Consider the following 22,073-nt stretch of genomic DNA (forward strand, 5'->3'; position numbering starts at 1 on the left):
TCATTTTTTATAGAATAAAGAAGATGGAAGGAAAACAATAATTTCACCCCCTAAAGGCACTCACCATAGCTGTCTAGGAAGATTGGGAAAACTGGAGTCTGTAGAGACACAGTTCTAAGTTCCACACCTTGGTACCCTGAACAATCATTCAGAGCCCATAATGAGAGGATGCTGTGGCTGATTTTATGCCATGAATCACACAGTGAGTATTATTACTGTGAAGTGATACCATTAACTCCTTTTCCTCCAAGGCAGTTAGATCTTAGTTACTTATGAACCAAGATTTAACAAAAGATACTTCTGCTTTGTTGCCCTTCTTTCCCCATGGAATGATTCTCCAGCTCTCTGGAAGGGATTCCAGTGTGTTCTCTACCTCTGCAGGAGGTGTGTTTGCAGGGAACAGCAATTAACAATGTGAGGCTAATGGAGATCTTGCCTCTGCTATGCCTTCCCAGCACACTGCCAACACTCCTTGGGTAGCCTAATGCAAGAAGAGAAAACACACAGCGATTGGGGAGAAACTATACCTTGCTTCCGACATATTTCTCAAGCTGTTTAAATATGAAACAAAATCCTACCAGGCTACAAGCTTCCAGCTGTTATGATTTCATAAGATAAATTTACAACTAGAGAAACAGCATGTTTGCTTTTATAAAGTATGGAAATATAAATGTTCCAAGTGTTAAAACTGTCCAAACAAATTAATTCAAGGAAAAATAGTTGCCTTGGCTTCAGTTCCCTCACACTGCCTTCTTTTAACAGAGCTTATGAGCACATTGCTCCACATACCACGAGTGGAGAGAAAGGCTGCTTCCATCTCAGCAGGCAGGGTCTCCTCTACACATGCTAACCCAAGGAACCTACAGGAGAGGTGGCAGGAAGGTCCCAGTCCATTAGCTCACTGCTGACCCAAGTCATTAAAACCTCAACTTAGCCTCTTTCCTTTCTTTCTTTCATTCTTTGTTTCTTTTTCTTTCTTTTCTTAATTTTGTTTTGTAATGGAACAAAGGCACCATTTGAAAGAACTGGAAGTCTTATGATGTGTTCCCATTTCAGATGTGAGCTAAAATGAAAAAAGAGTTTCTTTCCTCAGTGACTTTGAGAAGAAGAGAGTGGAGAGTGGTGATTAACAGCAATATATTTTTTAATGAAACGTAACCCGTCATCCCTGTCATCTTCTGGCCATCCTCGCTTATATGCGCCTCCCTGACAAGAGGAATAATAATGGTCATACATCACTGCTCTCCACGTGCAATCATCTAAATCTTCCCTTGCTGCAGCCTCTGAGACTCAATTACTTTATTGACATGCAATCTTCATAAGGGGAGAAATATTGTGCGTGTAAGGTCACTTGGTTATGAAGACATATTATCATATTATCTGCATGAGGGTTGCAGGGCTAAGACCTGACAGAGCTAATTATAATGGTACATGATAGAAAGCTCAGTACACATTATTCGCTTGGCTGCACTAAAGGTGAGGTAAGTCCATGACATCATGGGTTTTTTGAGAAAATAATGCAACTTTGGCCTGGTAGCCATAACTTTCTTGATTTTTCTTTTAACTCCCTAACATTTTTACTTTGCTGTTTTTATAGATGATAAAAGGACCAGTTAATATGTTTTCTGGTTTCAAAGAAGAGAGATGGCATGCCACAATACGTGTGTGTGTGTGTGTGTGTGTGTGTGTGTAATTGACCCCAATGTAACACCAAGGTTTCAATTCACTTTCCAGCAGCTGAAATGAGGGACTCAAGTAAGAGGTGTAAAGGGATACAAATGAGTCAATTTGATAAGAGAGTAAAACACCCCATCACCTGCAATCAAACCCTTCTCAGACTTCAGCCTTCTTTCTCTTGGTCTTTTAGGTAGTGCCGTCAGCTTTGCTTTCTTTACTCAGATCCATCCAGTTATTTGAGATTCTGCCCCAGGAGATTGGTGGGTTGCTCAAGCACTTAGTGAGTGTCATATTCTCTCTCTCTCTCTCTCTCTCTCTCTCTCTCTCTCTCTCTGTGTGTGTGTGTGTGTGTGTGTGTGTGTGTGTGTGTTTTCTGTGTCATCAGCCCATTCACTTTCTCCATTTACTCAGGTGGCTCTCCCCATTGGAGAGGCCAGAACGAAGTGTTTTCTGAGGGCCATTTGGCAAGGAAGGAGCATTGAGGCACAGAGTCTGGGCCAAGTTGCTGGGAAAGGGGTTGGATAGAGCTTTGATGAGTCACCAGGAAGTCAAAATTAAGTTCACCTCACAGATGGGCTGGAGCCAGCACCAACACTTAAGCCCTAGACATACTTTAGGGTAGTTATGAGCTCTTGAGTTCTCGGATTTGAGTGAAAGAGCCATTACAAACAGGGAGACAGTCTAGGATAGGCTGGCTCCTAGGTTCTCACCACTACTCCTCATCTCGAGAATTAATTTAATAAAGGAGAGAGCTAAGGCCTTCTGAGCACCAGAAATAGCCTCAGTCCATGCATCAGCAGTGCTTTGGCCCACTTACAAGAGGAACAGAGTAGAACACAATATCAAGGATGTCTAAATTCCTTCCTTCACATACTCTTAACTCAAACATCTGAATCTCTTAGACTAAAGGTTCATTAATAATAGCAATATGAGTTTTAAAAAGAAAAAGTCTAAGATGAAAGTGGGGACTTTTTTGGTCTGAATTAGATATAATATTGTATGAAATACAGTGCTAATGTTAACTAAACCTGATGATAATGCAGGAGACCTAGTTAGGAGCACACTTCCTTGCACCTCTACCTCCCACATTTCAACTGCCTCTTCAAATGAAGAGGTTAATAGAGTGCCTGTCTCCAAATCATGAGATGCTGAGATAAACTGACAGTTACTAGAAAGAGAATGAGACTGGTGTTCAATAAATAAAGCACTGACTGCTAACTTGAACATTCATCATGTTCTCTGTACTTCCTTAACTATGACATGAGTCTCTGCGTTGATGTCAGAAAAAATGCTTGGGACAGAGAGTAAGGCATAGTGAAAATATTTTTGCATTGCCTATTAAAAAACCTAGATTGGTAAGCCAACCACATTGTTAATTTATTTAATCATTTTGAGCAAATTGTGATCCTCACTTGCCTTTCTGGTTATGAGTAGGCATTGGCTACCTCAAGAGACTAGTAGAAGAACTGGATTATAGAAAAAGAAAGATGTCTTGCTAGGAAGATAGCTCAGTAGATAAAGTGCTTGCTTGCCCAGCACATGTGATGACCAGAGTTTGATGCCAAAACTCATATTAAAAAAAAATCAGACCTGTTGGTATGCACTTATAATCCTATCTGGGGATATAGAGAAAAATGGTTGAATCCTAGGGCTTAAAAGCCAGCTATCTCCAAAGCCCAGTACGTAAGCCAGATAGAGATCTTGTGCTAAAACAACAACAGTAACAACAAAAGCACAAGATGTGTCTACTCCGGGTAATGAAGACTGTGCATATGTGCACATGTGGGCATGAGCATACATACACACATACAATACACACACTCACACACACACACACACATGGTGGGGAGGGAGGAAGGGAGGGGGAGAGAGAGAGAGAAAAAGAGAGAGAGAGGGAGAGAGAGAGAGAAGAGAGAGAATTGGGGAATGAGAAAGAACATGTTTTACAAAGTGTGAGTGGTGAGGGGCAGTTACTGCCTGTTTAGGACTAATACACAGGTTGATGACATTGGAGAACAAAGAAGGCAAATTCCCACAGCAACATAAGGCATCACTGACAATCTTGTAGGCCATCAGACCAGGCTAAACAAGACAAAGGAGGTTGGTTAGCTATTCAAAACCAAATGTCAGATTTTGTTCTCCAAAGGCACTGATACTAACTCAGAAAAACCACAATTAAAACTGTGATCAGATACTTATGTCACAGAGGAGAGAACCACTGGAGTTCAAAAGATAACTACATGAGAAGGTGAGTGGAACCCTGGGTCCCTACCAGTCCCTCTAGCTATGGAGGAATTAAAACACGCTCTGTGACATTCTCCTTCCAACCTAGTAGTCAAGAGACACCAGGTTTAGCTGTCTTGGATACCTGGTGACTCTGTCACTAGTTTCCTGTAATACTTCCTCAGTTCATGTATAATGTTGAAGAAAACCAGACAAGGAGCAAGGAGAAAGACCTTTCTATATCTCTCGATTGTCTAGACAATCTATAACACCAGACTAACCTGGAGTACAATCTGTTACCAAACAGCTGTAGTTGCTATGTTTCAAAATACCTTCCATTTTAAGAAGAACTTCATTTTCACTGGTCCTTAAGTAATTATTTTATGTTAACCCCCCAGTGAGAGCTCCAACATTTGTTCATTAATCAGCAGTGCTTCACATAAATAACTCAAAAGCCTTAAGAAACAACAATGGCTGTCACACTCCTGTAAACAAGAAGTCATGGGTAAGAGAAATTCATAACTTTCTCAAGCCAAGCAGTTTGTAGGTAGCTTGGCTTTGTTTGTGAAATCCCCCACTTCTTGTAGGGAGGATCAGGACCTGATTAAATTTTTTATTAATAGTAGAGGTTCAGAAAGGCAAGACTTTTCTCCTATGAGAAGGCAACTCATTATCAATACATTTTATACAGCCAAGCTTCAGAATGGAAGGGGAGCTCTAAAGACAAACGCATTGTAGGATGGGGCAGGGTTGATCCCCCTACTGTATTCCTGAAAGCCAAGTCAGCCTTCTACTCCTGTTCTTCCAAAATAGTGATTACTGTCAAAGACTGTTTGCCTTCAGTATAACTCTATTAATACAATGCATTTATCCCTTAGAGAAGAGCTTCACTTTAAGAATTAATATATTCTTATCAAGATTTCCTTGACAATTACCCTAGAGCAAGACATGAAATAGGGGCCAGGATTGAAAGAGGCTTAGCTTCCCTGTGTCTTATGATAAAATACCCTGAAGAGATACAGGTAGGGGTATGGCTGAATTTCTCTTTTTGTCATCTTATTTATTTAGCTGGACCATTTGGACTCAAATTCCAGATCTGCAAAATGTGAGTACAATTATTCCATGTCGCTGAGAGCAAAGGAGACCATCTGCATATGGGCCATGCACTCTCTGAGACAAATAAGGAACTCTCAGGAGAATATATACAGGAACTGTTATTTGTAGGCTTTAGAGACCTAAGGCAGTGAGGGCAGGGGACATTAAGGTACTAAAGAGAACAGAAGAGCAGAGTTTCGAGCCTATCACCCTGATGCTATTCAGGGAGATTAAGCAACATATGTACACGCTCATATGTGGTTAGCAAGCTGAGGAGCTGAGTCCAACCTCTTATCATTTTGTAAATCTTGGGGACAAAATGTAATGAAAGGTTCATCAAGAAAAAGGGGTGTAAGTAGAGATCCCAGGTTATCACTAGGAAACTCAAAGAATTGTATTAGATGGAGAAGCAACTAGAAATAAGTTGTCCTCACAAAGCTTTGAATCCCATTTCTCAAGGGCTTAATGCTGAAACTGAAATGTGCTTAAGTGACCTCTCCTAACTTACCTATATCTAGAAACAAAATATCTCCTTTCTGGAGGAAAGCAACCATCTTCAGAGCCTCAAATTTTCTCTAGAATTTTTCATCAACATCACTTTTAAGATAGTATGTAGTTAGCAAAAGACAAGACTAAATGCTCCCATCCAATCAATTAAGCAAGCAAGCAATCATTCATCCAATTGGCTAAACAAGGAAGAAAACAGCCAATTAGTCAGAGATACAGGACAACAAGGACATCAGATATTACAGCTATTAGCTATGGGCTACAACATGCTAAGCACATATATACCAAAATAAAATAAAATTTACAGCTGAAATATATAATAAACTATAACTCCAAGTGATATATTTAACACAGTATTAGATATAGCTAAAGAGAAGATTAGGAAAAGAGAGGGTAAGTCAGGGGGAACATACCTTAAATGTTAAATTAAAAATGTATAACACAAAAAATGAACTCTATGGAAATCACAGGAAAATGTCAATGTAGATTCTTTGATTATACCATTATTAGATGATCATCTTAGATATATCATTATTTTCTGTATCAGAAAGAAGTATATTTGTGGAGGTAAGAGATACATTCCCATGTAGGCACTTCCTCTTTAATTTATATGTGAACTAAAAATATCATCATTCCCCAAACAAAGTCTATTGAAAGAACCAATTCACTACAATAATAAAGGCAAAAGAGGATGTATTTGTATATGTAGATACACAGATTATTTGCTATAGAAAAGTCCAGCCCCCTGTAAGTGGAATATTCTCAATATTCTTAAAATATGAACTAAGGTAGATTTTCCTAACAGATCTCTGAAAACATTAGACATTTCAAACCAATTTCCTAACTGATCCATGGAAACATTAGACACTTCACACCAGTCATTAAAATTTAATAGCAAGATTAAGCTGAGATTAAAAATGAGGCCAAGACATCTATAAAGATAATTCTCATTTAACATTGTATGGGAAGTTCTAGGCAATGATATAAAGCAAGAAAAGGCACAACAAGTGTAAAGATGAGAATGAAAGAGTTATTTATACAAATGGAGACTTTTGTGTATAGAAAATAAAACCTAAGAATGAATAACAAGACATGGCAAAGCTTCTGGTTGCAAGATGAGGGATGGAAACTATTTCTATCTCTGCACATTAAACCAAAATGAGTAAATTAAATGACAGTAGCATCAGTTAGGAATCAACTTAGTAAAATGTGCATAAGACATAATTAATACTTAGAGACAGATAAAATAATGTATAAAACTTTGAAACAAACTGACATGATAAGTTAATAGAATCCCATGATTATAGGCTGCACAGCAACATATTGGAATACGCCAATTATCCGTAAATTGACTTAAATATTCAAAATAATTCCTATCAAAATTTCATCATTTTCATTGTCATTGTGTTATCACAACAGACAGATAAAATAATTCAAAACCCGCAGGGCAATACTAAGAGCCTAGGGTGGTCAAGGTAATCTCAGTGCATGAGCAGGTAATAGGTGATATAAAGCTGTAGTCATTAAAGATTGGAGCACTGACCCAAATAAGTATAAATTGTACTAGGATAGATTCCAGAGATAACATATACATAGATAGATGACTGACTGATGATGAGTGTAGGAAAAAGTCATTCTTGACCTTTGAATATGTAACATACATGAAACCAAATGCCAGATATATATTACTTATTATGCAAGTAGCCCCTTATGATACTTAAGTAAACATGGGTTGCTAAAACAGGACTTCAGGAACCATCAGGAACACATTAGATGTCAACATAAAATGCTGCATCGTGTTGAGCAAGAGCAACAACAAAATAAAGCATCCACATGCTTTCTTTTATCTAAAATTAAAAAGCAAGCGAAACTTACTCAGAGCATTAAGACTCTAAATGTCAGCTTCCTTTGAGGAAGAAGCTGGAATAGAACCAAGGATGGGACAGGGCAGGATGTGAGAAGAAAATACTAGAAATATTTGATTTTTATATGTTGGTTTCTTATGAAAATTCATGATGAAGTCAGACAAAGCAGTTTGTATTCTTTTCTGTGTAAGAGTTCCATACTTTACAAAAATTGTTTATTTTAAAAGAAACAGGCAAATGTATCTGAATAAAAATATAAACACAGTGCTTAGAATGTATCTACGTTCATTAGAAGGAATAGAAGCTCCTGCAAGATCCACCAATAAAATAAATGCAGAAGAGTAGCTTCACTACTTTATTCATGCTAATTAGAAAGAAGGAGCTAGAGGACAGCTCAATAAAAAAATAAAACATACAAACACCACACACGCACACACACCCACACATGCACACACACACACACACACACACACACACACACACACACACACACACACACCTCAAGCAGGTGTGACTCAGTATGCAATTAAAACAGATGGAGTTATCGAGTGGTAACCAGGGAGATCAAGTTTTTGAGGGATTCTCTAATTTTCCAATTAGTCCATACAAAAGAGTCAAGCAAATAGAAAACACACAATGGTGTGATCAGCTCACGAGGGAGTGAAACATGACCCACAAGAAGCCCTGGCCTTCCTCCATCACAGATGGATCTTGTGTACTATATTGTTATTGCTAAAAGAAGTACAGGGGTGAATCTCTCTCTCTCTGTCTCTGTGCCCCCCCTACACGCACACACAAACACATGCACACACACACGTACACATAACACACACATAACACACACACATGTACACACATATATACACATGTGTGTCCATTTCTTTGATCATTCCTTAACTACAAAATCACTATACTCTATGTCTGAGATTAAAATAAAAATTTAGGAGAAATAGACATGCAATCTGCATAACAGATTGCTATTATTATTTGCTTTGTACCTCAAGGTCTGTTGATGTGCATGGAACTACTAGATTTAGCCCTTGAAATTATGTCAAAATTACTTGTATACATGCAGGGTGTTTGTTTTTGTTTCTTTTGAAAAGAAGGTCTAGCATATTAAACTCATAGTACAAGACTTTCTGTATTCTCCACAGACCATGAACAGTGCTTAATCCTTTACTGCTTACAAAGAATTTTTTACAAATATAATCTTTCTGTCTCATAAATACCCTATGAAAAGGGCAACAGGTTAGGCAGCAGCATCTTCTAAAGACTAGAACAAAGGTGCTTAAAGAAACTGCATGATATGTTCTACTGGAAGCCACATTTGAAGCAGTAGAGCTATGGTCTGAATAAAGCACATTCCTCTCTTAGAAACCTCTGAGAAATAAATGGTACATATCCTCCTGACCCTACCAGGGCAAAAAAGTAAAAGGAAGAGGAGGAGGAGGAGGGAGGAGGAAGAGGTTTCCATGAGGTATGCCATTTCATTCAGGAGCAAGAAGCATGTGACCAACTTCAGAAAACTATAAACTTTCCTCTTCTGCAGTATGGATCTGATTTCTGCAATCATAGTTCAATGTTAGGTTTTCTGGTCTCCCCACAAGATGGTTAAAGTTCCTTAAGCTCACCGTTTATTTGACATGGTGAGACATGTCAGTGTCACCGTGACTGTATCTGATAGGCAAATCTGATCCTAATGACAATGTGATAGAGAAGAGAGGCCTCACAGAACCTGTCTCACCAAGTATTGAGGAGCTGACTAGAAGCTGACTCCTGTCTTCTTCTTCAGAGAGCCAGGGTGTAGAGGATTTGCAGCTGGACTGAAGATTCCTCAAGGAGCTGCCACGGGGAACAAGCAACAGAGTCAGCCTTCATGAAGCCTGTGTCAGCGCATCTCCTGCACACTGGGACATGTGGTATGCTGAGCTGTGATGTGCAATAAAGGATAGGCAGGCTAACAAAGTATAGGAACCATATGGCAGGGGTGGGGCACAAAGCTACGTCAGGAATGCACACACATATGGTAAAAATGATGTGTGTGGGATATTACCCTTAATTTTTCTCAGTAAGGTTTATGCACACATGCTTATCCCAACCAAAGATGAGAGGATGTGTTCATATGGAAATCACCTAGTCAAATGTCCACTCCCATTTTATGGAAGGAATGGGAGCTTGACTTGTATATGGCAAAACATATTCTAGGCATGCAAACACAATGAACTAGAATTCAAGACTTTTTATTTCTAATCTAGAGTTCTTCTGTCCACCCCAAGTTGTATTTTTCAATATGGCAGTATAGCAGTAAATAATTGAGAAGGGTGTGCCTGGATTTAATCCTCTTTCTTTAAGTAAATTCAAAGAGTTCTCTAGAGTGGAGACTTTTATGGCAAGCCTTGAACTATAGGTAAAAAGGCTTCAGACTCTGAAGTGCTTTCATGTCCATCGTCAGACCTAAGACTCAAATCAAGACTTGGACAATTCTGCAAAGGAGCAGATATCAGCTACCCTCAGAAACCACAATGATACCTAGACCAAGTTTTTGAAAACATAAGCAATTGATCCCTCCAGCAGAGGCAAGGTTACTACAAAGGCCAATACACATGGAGACATTTGTACTTTCCCTCTAACAGGCTCCCAGCAGGGAAAGGAATGGATTTGGGCAAAGAGAGCAGGTGGATTGCACATGTCTTGAAGGAATCCTCAGACTCCCTGCCAAAGAAATGAGGACTTACAGAGCCTAGAATCCTTACTTCTGAGCCCGCTGCCTGTCTGCGCATTCCTGACTTGGCCTCATTCTCTGAAAGTCTCCCAATGTGAGACACTGTTCTTGTCCTCTTCCCACTCTGCTGAGAGTGCTCTTCCCATGCCTCTGACCAAGACATTATTTCTTCATGACCCTGTCTGGTGTTAGAGCAGCTGAGCCTAGCATATTCAGCAGCCCAGGAGAGGTTGAGCTGAGCTACAGATTGAGTAGTTTCTCCCTTGGTCCCTTGTCTATATTAGGAACCTTAATTTTTCCATAACATTTATATATATTTCAGGCATCCTTCCTGAAATTCTGAGGTCTTTAGCATACTCCTTGAGGCTCTAGATCAAGTTTCATGTGCTCTATGAAGCCTCTCTAATCCCATTGCCAGAGAGTTCTGAACTTCAGCAGATACTCATCTACTCTCCCATAACAGACAGGTTTCTTTTCATCTTTCTTCTGACCTATGCTGAGAACTTGGCAGAACTATAGCAATTATTTAATGGTAGGAAGGAGACAAGAATGCGAGTTCCTCAAAGTGGGGCCCCATAACTTCATGTTTTGTGGTTTGCTGTTTTGCATTTTCTATGATTTTGTTTTGCTTTGCTGGTCTGTAATTCCTAACAGACCCTCTAAGTCTTTCTCTGTAGCTCATAAATATTAATGATACCTTAAGTGAAGAGGAACATTGATGATTCCTCTAACTGTTTGAAAAGTGTGTAGATGCAACACTATGGAGTCAGAGGTAGCTTCTTCCTCATGGATGGAAGACTTGAAAACCATTTCTAGGTTCACATCCCTGTGAAATGGCAGAGATGAGTCATGGGCACTTAAGTAGAATCAGTGACTATGTGTCTGGACTTGGACCACTCTGCCTAGAGTGGACTTGAGCCTGCTTGTAGCCATGTAGCTGGAGGCTGGGATTTCTTTCTGTCTTTTTTTTTTCTTTTTTATTCTTTGTTTTCTGTCCTTATTTGTAAAATCCAATTAGTAATGTGCCAATCTTAGGAGGCCTTATGGTTATATAAGGTAATCAATTCATAGTGATTACAATCTTTTTTTTTTTTTATTAACTTGAGTATTTCTTATATACATTTCGAGTGTTATTCCCTTTCCTGGTTTCCGGGCAAACATCCCCCTCCCCCCTCCCCTTCCTTATGGGTGTTCCCCTCCCAACCCTCCCCCCATTGCCGCCCTCCCCCCATAGTCTAGTTCACTGGGGGTTCAGTCTTAGCAGGACCCAGGGCTTCCCCTTCCACTGGTGCTCTTACTAGGATATTTATTGCTACCTATGGGGTCAGAGTCCAGGGTCAGTCCATGTATAGTCTTTAGGTAGTGGCTTAGTCCCTGGAAGCTCTGGTTGCTTGACATTGTTGTACTTTTGGGGTCTCGAGCCCCTTCAAGCTCTTCCAGTTCTTTCTCTGATTCCTTCAATAGGGGACCTATTCTCAGTTCAGTGGTTTGCTGCTGGCATTCGCCTCTGTATTTGCTGTATTCTGGCTGTGTCTCTCAGGAGCGATCTACATCCGGCTCCTGTCGGTCTGCACTTCTTTGCTTCATCCATCTTGTCTAATTGGGTGGCTGTATATGTATGTGCCACATGTGGGGCAGGCTCTGAATGGGTGTTCCTTCAGTCTCTGTTTTAATCTTTGCCTCTCCCTTCCCTGCCAAGGGTATTCTTTTTCCTCATTTAAAGAAGGAGTGAAGCATTCACATTTTGATCATCCGTCTTGAATTTCGTTTGTTCTAGGGATCTAGGGTAATTCAAGCATTTGGGCTAATAGCCACTTATCAATGAGTGCATACCATGTATGTCTTTCTGTGATTGGGTTAGCTCACTCAGGATGATATTTTCCAGTTCCAACCATTTGCCTACGAATTTCATAAACTCGTTGTTTTTGATAGCTGAGTAATATTCCATTGTGTAGATGTACCACATTTTCTGTATCCATTCCTCTGTTGAAGGGCATCTGGGTTCTTTCCATTTTCTGGCTATTATAAATAAGGCTGCGATGAACATAGTGGAGCACGTGTCTCTTTTATATGTTGAGGCATCTTTTGGGTATATGCCCAAGAGAGGTATAGCTGGATCCTCAGGCAGTTCAATGTCCAATTTTCTGAGGAACCTCCAGACTGATTTCCAGAATGGTTTTACCAGTCTGCAACCCCACCAACAATGGAGGAGTGTTCCTCTTTCTCCACATCCTCGCCAGCATCTGCTGTCACCTGAGTTTTTGATCTTAGCCAATCGCACTGGTGTGAGGTGAAATCTCAGGGTTGTTTTGATTTGCATTTCCCTTATGACTAAAGATGTTGAACATTTCTTTAGGTGTTTCTCAGCCATTCGGCATTCCTCAGCTGTGAATTCTTTGTTTAGCTCTGAACCCCATTTTTTAATAGGGTTATTTGTTTCCCTGCGGTCTAACTTCTTGAGTTCTTTGTATATTTTGGATATAAGGCCTCTATCTGTTGTAGGATTGGTAAAGATCTTTTCCCAATCTGTTGGTTGCCGTTTTGTCCTAACCACAGTGTCCTTTGCCTTACAGAAGCTTTGCAGTTTTATGAGATCCCATTTGTCGATTCTTGATCTTAGAGCATAAGCCATTGGTGTTTTGTTCAGGAAATTTTTTCCAGTGCCCATGTGTTCCAGATGCTTCCCTAGTTTTTCTTCTATTAGTTTGAGTGTGTCTGGTTTGATGTGGAGGTCCTTGATCCACTTGGACTTAAGCTTTGTACAGGGTGATAAGGATGGATCGATCTGCATTCTTCTACATGTTGCCCTCCAGTTGAACCAGCACCATTTGCTGAAAATGCTATCTTTTTTCCATTGGATGGTTTTGGCTCCTTTGTCAAAAATCAAGTGACCATAGGTGTGTGGGTTCATTTCTGGGTCTTCAATTCTATTCCATTGGTCTATCTGTCTGTCTCTGTACCAATACCATGCAGTTTTTAGCACTATTGCTCTGTAATACTGCTTGAGTTCAGGGATAGTGATTCCCCCTGAAGTCCTTTTATTGTTGAGGATAGCTTTAGCTATCCTGGGTTTTTTGTTATTCCAGATGAATTTGCAAATTGTTCTGTCTAACTCTTTGAAGAATTGGATTGGTATTTTGATGGGGATTGCATTGAATCTGTAGATTGCTTTTGGTAAAATGGCCATTTTTACTATATTAATCCTGCAAATCCATGAGCATGGGAGATCTTTCCATCTTCTGAGGTCTTCTTCAATTTCTTTCCTCAGTGTCTTGAAGTTCTTATTGTACAGATCTTTTACTTGCTTGGTTAAAGTCACACCGAGGTACTTTATATTATTTGGGTCTATTATGAAGGGTGTCGTTTCCCTAATTTCTTTCTCGGCTTGTTTCTCTTTTGTATAGAGGAAGGCAACTGATTTATTTGAGTTAATTTTATACCCAGCCACTTTGCTGAAGTTGTTTATCAGCTTTAGTAGTTCTCTGGTGGAACTTTTGGGATCACTTAAATATACTATCATGTCATCTGCAAATAGTGATATTTTGACCTCTTCTTTTCCGATCTGTATCCCCTTGATCTCCTTTTGTTGTCTGATTGCTCTGGCTAGAACTTCAAGAACTATATTGAATAAGTAGGGAGAGAGTGGGCAGCCTTGTCTAGTCCCTGATTTTAGTGGGATTGCTTCAAGTTTCTCTCCATTTAGTTTAATGTTAGCAACTGGTTTGCTGTATATGGCTTTTACTATGTTTAGGTATGGGCCTTGAATTCCTATTCTTTCCAGGACTTTTATCATGAAGGGGTGTTGAATTTTGTCAAATGCTTTCTCAGCATCTAATGAAATGATCATGTGGTTCTGTTCTTTCAGTTTGTTTATATAATGGATCACGTTGATGGTTTTCCGTATATTAAACCATCCCTGCATGCCTGGGATGAAGCCTACTTGATCATGGTGGATGATTGTTTTGATGTGCTCTTGAATTCGGTTTGCCAGAATTTTATTGAGTATTTTTGCGTCGATATTCATAAGGGAAATTGGTCTGAAGTTCTCTTTCTTTGTTGTGTCTTTGTGTGGTTTAGGTATAAGAGTAATTGTGGCTTCGTAGAAGGAATTCGGTAGGGCTCCATCTGTTTCAATTTTGTGGAATAGTTTGGATAATATTGGTATGAGGTCTTCTATGAAGGTTTGATAGAATTCTGCACTAAATCGTCTGGACCTGGGCTCTTTTTGGTTGGGAGACCTTTAATGACTGCTTCTATTTCCTTAGGAGTTATGGGGTTGTTTAACTGGTTTATCTGTTCCTGATTTAACTTCGATACCTGGTATCTGTCTAGGAAATTGTCCATTTCCTGAAGATTTTCAAATTTTGTTGAATATAGGTTCTTATAGTAAGATCTGATGATTTTTTGAATTTCCTCTGAATCTGTAGTTATGTCTCCCTTTTCATTTCTGATTTTGTTAATTTGGACGCACTCTCTGTGTCCTCTCGTTAGTCTGGCTAAGGGTTTATCTATCTTGTTGATTTTCTCAAAGAACCAACTTTTGGTTCTGTTGATTCTTTCTATGGTCCTTTTTGTTTCTACTTGGTTGATTTCAGCTCTGAGTTTGATTATTTCCTGCCTTCTACTCCTCCTGGGTGTATTTGCTTCTTTTTGTTCTAGAGCTTTTAGGTGTGCTGTCAAGCTGCTGACATATGCTCTTTCCTGGCTCTTTCTGCAGGCACTCAGCACTATGAGTTTTCCTCTTAGCACAGCTTTCATTGTGTCCCATAAGTTTGAGTATGTTGTATCTTCATTTTCATTAAATTCTAAAAAGTTTTTAATTTCTTTCTTTATTTCTTCCTTGACCAGGTTATCATTGAGTAGAGCATTGTTCAATTTCCACGTATATGTGGGCATTCTTCCCTTATTGTTATTGAAGACCAGTTTTAGGCTGTGGTGGTCCGATAGCACGCATGGGATTATTTCTATCTTTCTGTACCTGTTGAGGCCCGTTTTTTGACCAATTATATGGTCAATTTTGGAGAAAGTACCATGAGGAGCTGAGAAGAAGGTATATCCTTTTGCTTTAGGATAGAATGTTCTATAAATATCCGTTAAGTCCATTTGGCTCATGACTTCTCTTAGTCTGTCGACATCACTGTTTAATTTCTGTTTCCATGATCTGTCCATTGATGAGAGTGGGGTGTTGAAATCTCCCACTATTATTGTGTGAGGTGCAATGTGTGTTTTGAGCTTTAGTAAGGTTTCTTTTACGTATGTAGGTGCCCTTGTATTTGGGGCATAGATATTTAGGATTGAGAGTTCATCTTGGTGGATTTTTCCTTTGATGAATATGAAGTGTCCTTCCTTATCTTTTTTGATGACTTTTAGTTGGAAATTGATTTTATTTGATATTAGAATGGCTACTCCAGCTTGCTTCTTCTGACCATTTGCTTGGAAAGTTGTTTTCCAGCCTTTCACTCTGAGGTAGTGTCTGTCTTTGTCTCTGAGGTGTGTTTCCTGTAGGCAGCAGAATGCAGGGTCCTCGTTGCGTATCCAGTTTGTTAATCTATGTCTTTTTATTGGGGAGTTGAGGCCATTGATATTGAGAGATATTAAGGAATAGTGATTATTGTTTCCCTTTATATTCATATTTGGATGTGAGGTTATGTTTTTGTGCTTTCATTCTCTTTGTTTTGTTGCCAAGACGATTAGTTTCTTGCTTCTTCTAGGGTATAGCTTGCCTCCTTATGTTGGGCTTTACCACTTATTATCCTTTTTAGTGCTGGATTTGTAGAAAGATATTGTGTAAATTTGGTTTTGTCATGGAATATCTTGGTTTCTCCATCAATGTTAATTGAGAGTTTTGCTGGATACAGTAACCTGGGCTGGCATTTGTGTTCTCTTAGGGTCTGTATGACATCAGTCCAGGATCTTCTGGCCTTCATAGTTTCTGGCGAGAAGTCTGGTGTGATTCTGATAGCTCTGCCTTTATATGTTACTTGACCTTTTTCCCTTACTGCTTTTAATATTCTTTCTTTATTTTGTGCATTTGGTGTTTTGACAATTATGTGACGGGAGGTGTTTCTTTTCTGGTCCAATCTATTTGGAGTTCTGTAGGCTTCTTGTATGTCTATGGGTATCTCTTTTTTTAGGTTATGGAAGTTTTCTTCTATGATTTTGTTGAAGATATTTACTGGTCCTTTGAGCTGGGAGTCTTCACTCTCTTCTATGCCTATTATCCTTAGGTTTGATCTTCTCACTGAGTCCTGGATTTCCTGTATGTTTTGGACCAGTAGCTTTTTCTGCTTTACATTATCTTTGACAGTTGAGTCAATGATTTCTATGGAATCTTCTGCCCCTGAGATTCTCTCTTCCATCTCTTGTATTCTGTTGGTGAAGCTTGTATCTACAGCTCCTTGTCTCTTCTTTTGGTTTTCTATATCCAGGGTTGTTTCCATGTGTTCTTTCTTGATTGCTTCTATTTCCATTTTTAATTCCTTCAACTGTTTGATTGTGTTTTCCTGGAATTCTTTCAGGGATTTTTGTGTCTCCTCTCTATGGGCTTCTACTTGTTTATTTATGTTTTCCTGGAATTCTTTCAGGGATTTTTGTGTCTCCTCTCTATGGGCTTCTACTTGTTTATTTATGTTTTCCTGGAATTCTTTCAGGCATTTTTGCGATTCTTTCAGGCATTTTTGCGATTCCTCTCTGTAGGCTTCTACTTGTTCTCTAAGGGAGTTCTTCACGTCTTTCTTGAAGTCCTCCAGCATCATGATCAAAAATGATTTTGAAACTATATCTTGCTTTTCTGGTGTGTTTGGATATTCCATGTTTGTTTTGATGGGAGAATTGGGCTCCGATGATGCCATGTAGTCTTGGTTTCTGTTGCTTGTGTTCCTGCGCTTGCCTCTCGCCATCAGATTATCTCTAGTGTTACTTTGTTCTGCTATTTCTGACAGTGGCTAGACTGTCCTATAAGCCTGTGTGTCAGGAGTGCTGTAGACCTGTTTTCCTCTCTTTCAGTCAGTTATGGGGACAGAGTGTTCTGCTTTCGGGTGTGTAGTTTTTCCTCTCTACAGGTCTTCAGCTGTTCCTGTGGGCCTGTGTCTTGAGTTCACCAGGCAGCTTTCTTGCAGCAGAAAATTTGGTCTTACCTGTGGTCCTGAGGCTCAAGTTCGCTCTTGGGGTGCTGCCCACAGGCTCTCTGCAGCGGCAGCAACCAGGAAGACCTGTGCCGCCCCTTCTGGGAGCTTCAGTGCACCAGGGTTCCAGATGGTCTTTGGCTTTTTCCTCTGGCGTCCGAGATGTGTGTGCAGAGAGCAGTCTCTTCTGGTTTCCCATGCTTGTCTGCCTCTCTGAAGGTTTAGCTCTCCCTCCCACGGGATTTGGGTGCAGAGAACTGTTTATCAGGTCTGTTTCTTTCAGGTTCCGGCGGTGTCTCAGGCAGGGGTCCTGCCGCTCCTGGGCCCTCCCCCACGGGAGCCCAGAGGCCTTATACAGTTTCCTCTCGGGCCAGGGATGTGGGCAGGGGTGGGCAGTGTTGGTGGTCTCTTCTGCTCTGCAGCCTCAGGAGTGCCCACCTGACCAGGCGGTTGGGTCTCTCTCTCACCGGGTCTGGGAGCAGAGAGCTGCTGCGGGCCGGGATCCGCGGGTGTGGGACTTCCGGTAAACACAGAACGTGCCCGGTCCTAGAGAAATTCTGCTTCGGTGTGTCCCAAGCTCACCAGGCAGCTTTCTTGCAGCAGAAAATTTGGTCTTACCTGTGGTCCCGAGGCTCAGGTTCGCTCGTGGGGTGCTGCCCAGGGGCTCTCTGCAGCGGCAGCAACCAGGAAGACCTGTGCCGCCCCTTCCGGGAGCTTCAGTGCACCAGGGTTCCAGATGGTCTTTGGCTTTTTCCTCTGGCGTCCGAGATGTGTGTGCAGGGAGCAGTCTCTTCTGGTTTCCCAGGCTTGTCTGCCTCTCTGAAGGTTCAGCTCTCCCTCCCACGGGATTTGTGTGCAGAGAACTGTTTATCAGGTCTGTTTCTTTCAGGTTCCGGCGGTGTCTCAGGCAGGGGTCCTGCCGCTCCTGGGCCCTCCCCCACGGGAGCCCAGAGGCCTTATACAGTTTCCTCTTGGGCCAGGGATGTGGGCAGGGGTGAGCGGTGTTGGTGGTCTCTTCCGCTCTGCAGCCTCAGGAGTGCCCACCTGACCAGGCGGTTGGGTCTCTCTCTCACCGGGTCTGGGAGCAGAGAGCTGCTACAGTCTTTATTTCTAAGGCAACTGCTCAAGGAATTCATTTTTTCCCACATATATTTATGGACTGACGTTCTGTGCCTGGCTTTGGTTTAGGCACCGTGGATAGCTCAGTAACCCATAGGCATGGACTCTTGATTTTTGGGAAGCAAGGAAGGGTTCTTGATAAGTAAACAGATCAACTTTATATTTTTTTCCAGCTGGGACAAATGTGCCAAAGCAAGTCAGAAACAAAGAGATACCTGCTTGTATTTCCAACATTTCTGAGGTCACGGGGGTGGGGGTGTAGGCTCAAAGTAAGAATCCTGAAGAAAGGCTACACTAACAGATATGATATTAGGAAAGAAAAACAAGCAGAAGCATCAAGAGAACAAAAAGATGAGGGGACAAAAGTGTTGAGGGCCACATCAAGCTTCATCCACAATGAGCCATGAAGGACACTGATCACCCTGTATAATTGGTGTTGGAGGGGGGACATTTATAAGAGGTGAGGAATGGGGCAGGGAAGGAGGGAATCAACAAGAAAGAGAAGAGACAAGTCAGAAACCTAAATGATTCTTTTATGAGAAAATGAAGAAGAAGGAAAGGAACGGCAGAAATGGGGAGAGTGAGAGCATAGACAGAGGGAGGGAAGAGAGTCACAGAGAGACTGAGGTTGGGGACAGTTATAGCAGAGGAAAAGCATTCTTGGGTTGAGAAAATTGGAGGCAGTGGAGCACTGCAGAGTTTTTAGTCACCTGATAAATATTGACACAGGCCACACAGCCATTTCTTATTTAGTCTTTCTCTATCCTAGCTCTCAAATGACTATCTCACTGTTTGAGAGCTGCTGTCAACTGCTGGGACACCTTGTCGTCTTTATTTATGGCAGAAGCCATCTCATCATCACCAAGAGCAGAGTCCTTCCAGGAAGAAGCATGGATTCTCCTGATTTTGTATGTTTGCTAGACACCACAAAAATTTGAGTGTAGACATTGTGGTATCATCTAATTGTCTGTATTCTAGAAACACAGAGTATGAAGCTTGACTGATACAAAACCACACAAGAGACTCTGGAGCTTTCTTCGTGAATGCTATCAGAAGAGCCCACCATCTTTCTGGAGTATGTCGAGGACAAAGAGTCCTCTTTCCCCAACCTGAAGTAAAAGAAAAGACAAAAATGACAACTAGAGATTAATCTCAGTCCAAACAGAAACAATTTGTGAAATATATAAAAACCAAGGTTCTTTGAAAAAGAAATAAATAAAGCAAGAAGATCTCTGCCCTTAAATGTTCTCATGCTGGATTTTTTACTTCCCAAATCCAGTTAGTAAGTCAAACAAAATTTGGAAAATGTTTAAAATTTAAAGTGAATTCAAATGCTAATTTTTGTTCCATCAAAACCAAACATAGCCATTGGCAGACAGAGACCAGGGACTTGTAAACACACCAAGAGGTGTCCCACTGAGTGGTAGCTCCATCTGCTTTCTGTCACCATTCCTGCTGTGGCCCTTGGTTGGAGCTCTTCTCCTAATACATCTGCTGTACCTCCAAAGTGGCCTACCCCAGGGAAGCCTGGGATACTCAGGCAAAGACTTGAGGACTCAGATTGCATTCCAGGGACCATGAACCCTGCCAGGGGCATCTCTAGCCCCTGCTTCCAATATCGTTTCATTCTTTTTTTTTTTACTCCACTTTCTCCTTCTGGAAATTCGGCAACACAATGATAAATGTACTTTGAGAGCCCATGATGAGTTTGCACAATGCTATCAATGGAGCTTTGGCTAGGAGAATGGAAAATGTTATCTTAAAACATCAAAAAAGAAAAACAACAGAGGATTAATCCAAGATCAAACATATAGGGATATGCTGAGGTTTTCTTGAGGTAAGTACACTCCACTCAAGGACTCGAAGGAACATAGATGGAGTATATGTGTCACAGTGCTAAATACATTACAGATTTTTATAAACTTCACTTGAACTTGAGCTGGACTGAGTGTGACAGCTGAGCATTCAGCAGACAAAGCAGCTTTGTGTGACATATACAGCTGGGCGAAATCTGGTGTGAGCTGTATGGCCTCTCTGGTGGTGGCTATAACATACGGGGAAATCCTAAAGTCTCACGGTGGGATCTTTCCTACTTCTCTAGCACACATTGCTGAGATGACATGGCAGGAGAGTGGAGAACATATGCATATTTCAGGAGCCCCTGCATACTATGAAGTTGAAATCTATTAGCATTGTTCTTTCCATCTCTTCCAGTATTCAAATACTATTCAAGACTATTGAGAATATTTATCATCCAAACCACCATAAATGGCTACCATAAACTATACATATGTCTTATCCCCATGCTTCTTTCTCTGACTTGAACATACTTCCTGCCTTTCTCCCTATATATTAACATGATGTTTTCATCATCTCTCAGCTTCCTCCCAGGAACTCTTCCCTGACTCATTCCTACGACTGGATCCTACATTTCTCCAAAATTCTAAATATGCATGTCCATAACAGAACTATTACCATACTGAGTTGCATACATAAATCATTGTTTTGGACTCTACCCTATGTGACAGCAAAAACCATAGTCAACTCATAATAAATATTTATGTTCCTGTTACTATGCTATTTTGGGAAACACTAGAGTCAATTATGAAATTGCCTATTAATATTCAAATATACCAGTACATAGTCAATAAAAGTGAAATTCATGAGGATTATATAATATAAAAGTTATATTGTTTACAGAAAAAGGCAAAGTAGTATTATGGATATTTTGGCACAGTCCAACTTGTATTTCAAATGGTTTAGAAATAAATTTAACATGTTAATAATTATTTAGGGACAGAAGTCAGAAGAATAAGTATTTAGTTACATTATGACTGATGTTAAATTTCACAAATAAATATTTCAGAGTAGAAAATAAAGTTTTTAATAAATATAATGTTAAAAGTTCCTAACTATAAAATAATCCACATTCAGAAAATTATAAAGTCACCAATAGCTCAAATGAACATAGTATTATACAATCGTAACTTCTCCATTAATAAAAGTGTGATGATTAAGCCAACCTCTCATCTTACAGAGAACTAATATTCAAAATATATAAAGAACTCAAGAAGTTAAACACAAACAAACCAAACAACCCAAATTAAAAAAATGGGGTAAAGGGCTAAACGGGTAATTCTTAACAGAGGAAACTCTTAATGGCTGCCAAGAAGTACTTAAAGAAATGTTTGACATCCTTAGCCATCAGAGAAATGCAAATCAAATGTTCTCCATCTTAGCCTGTCAGAATGGATAAGATCAAAAACGCAAAAGACAGCGCATGCTGTTGAGGATGTGGAACAAGGGAAACACTCCAGCATTGCTGGTGGGAGTGCAGGCCAGTACAATCACTTTGGAAATAAATTTGGCCGTTTCTCAGAATAGTTCTACCTCAAGGCCCAGCTATACCACTTCTGGCATATACCTAAAAGTTAATCCACTGTACCACATGAACGTTTGTTCAACTATGTTCATAGCCAGAAACTGGAAACAACCTAGATGCCCCACAACCAAAGAATAAAGAAAATGTGGCACTTTTATATAACTACTAAGCTATTAAAAACAAGGACATCATGAATTTTGCAGGCAAATAGATAGAACTAGAAAATATCATCCCGAGGGAGGTAATCCAGACCCAGAACTACAAATACGGTATGTACTCACTTATAAGTGCACATTGGCCATAAAGTACAGGATAGCCATGCTATGCTCCACAGACACAAAGAAACTAACTAATAAGGA

General features: G+C 40.3%; 1 protein-coding gene across 7 annotated transcripts in view; it reads right to left on the reverse strand.

Moving 5' to 3' along the window:
* The window catches only part of Lrmda (leucine rich melanocyte differentiation associated), a 1,059,015-nt gene that overhangs the window by 119,859 nt on the left and 917,083 nt on the right, over window positions 1-22,073 (reverse strand). For 3 of the 7 annotated variants that reach the window (XM_063274629.1, XM_063274630.1, XM_063274636.1), the window contains one exon: window positions 19,138-19,441. The exons of the other annotated variants lie outside the window; for them this stretch is intronic. In XM_063274629.1, coding sequence (XP_063130699.1) covers window positions 19,191-19,441 — 251 coding nt within the window. In that variant the 3' untranslated portion in view covers window positions 19,138-19,190. Of the gene's footprint in view, window positions 1-19,137; window positions 19,442-22,073 lie in introns of those variants that run through there. 7 annotated transcript variants of the gene reach the window in all.

Source organism: Rattus norvegicus, chromosome 15 (genome assembly GCF_036323735.1).
Source record: "Rattus norvegicus strain BN/NHsdMcwi chromosome 15, GRCr8, whole genome shotgun sequence".
Taxonomy (NCBI): domain Eukaryota; kingdom Metazoa; phylum Chordata; class Mammalia; order Rodentia; family Muridae; genus Rattus; species Rattus norvegicus.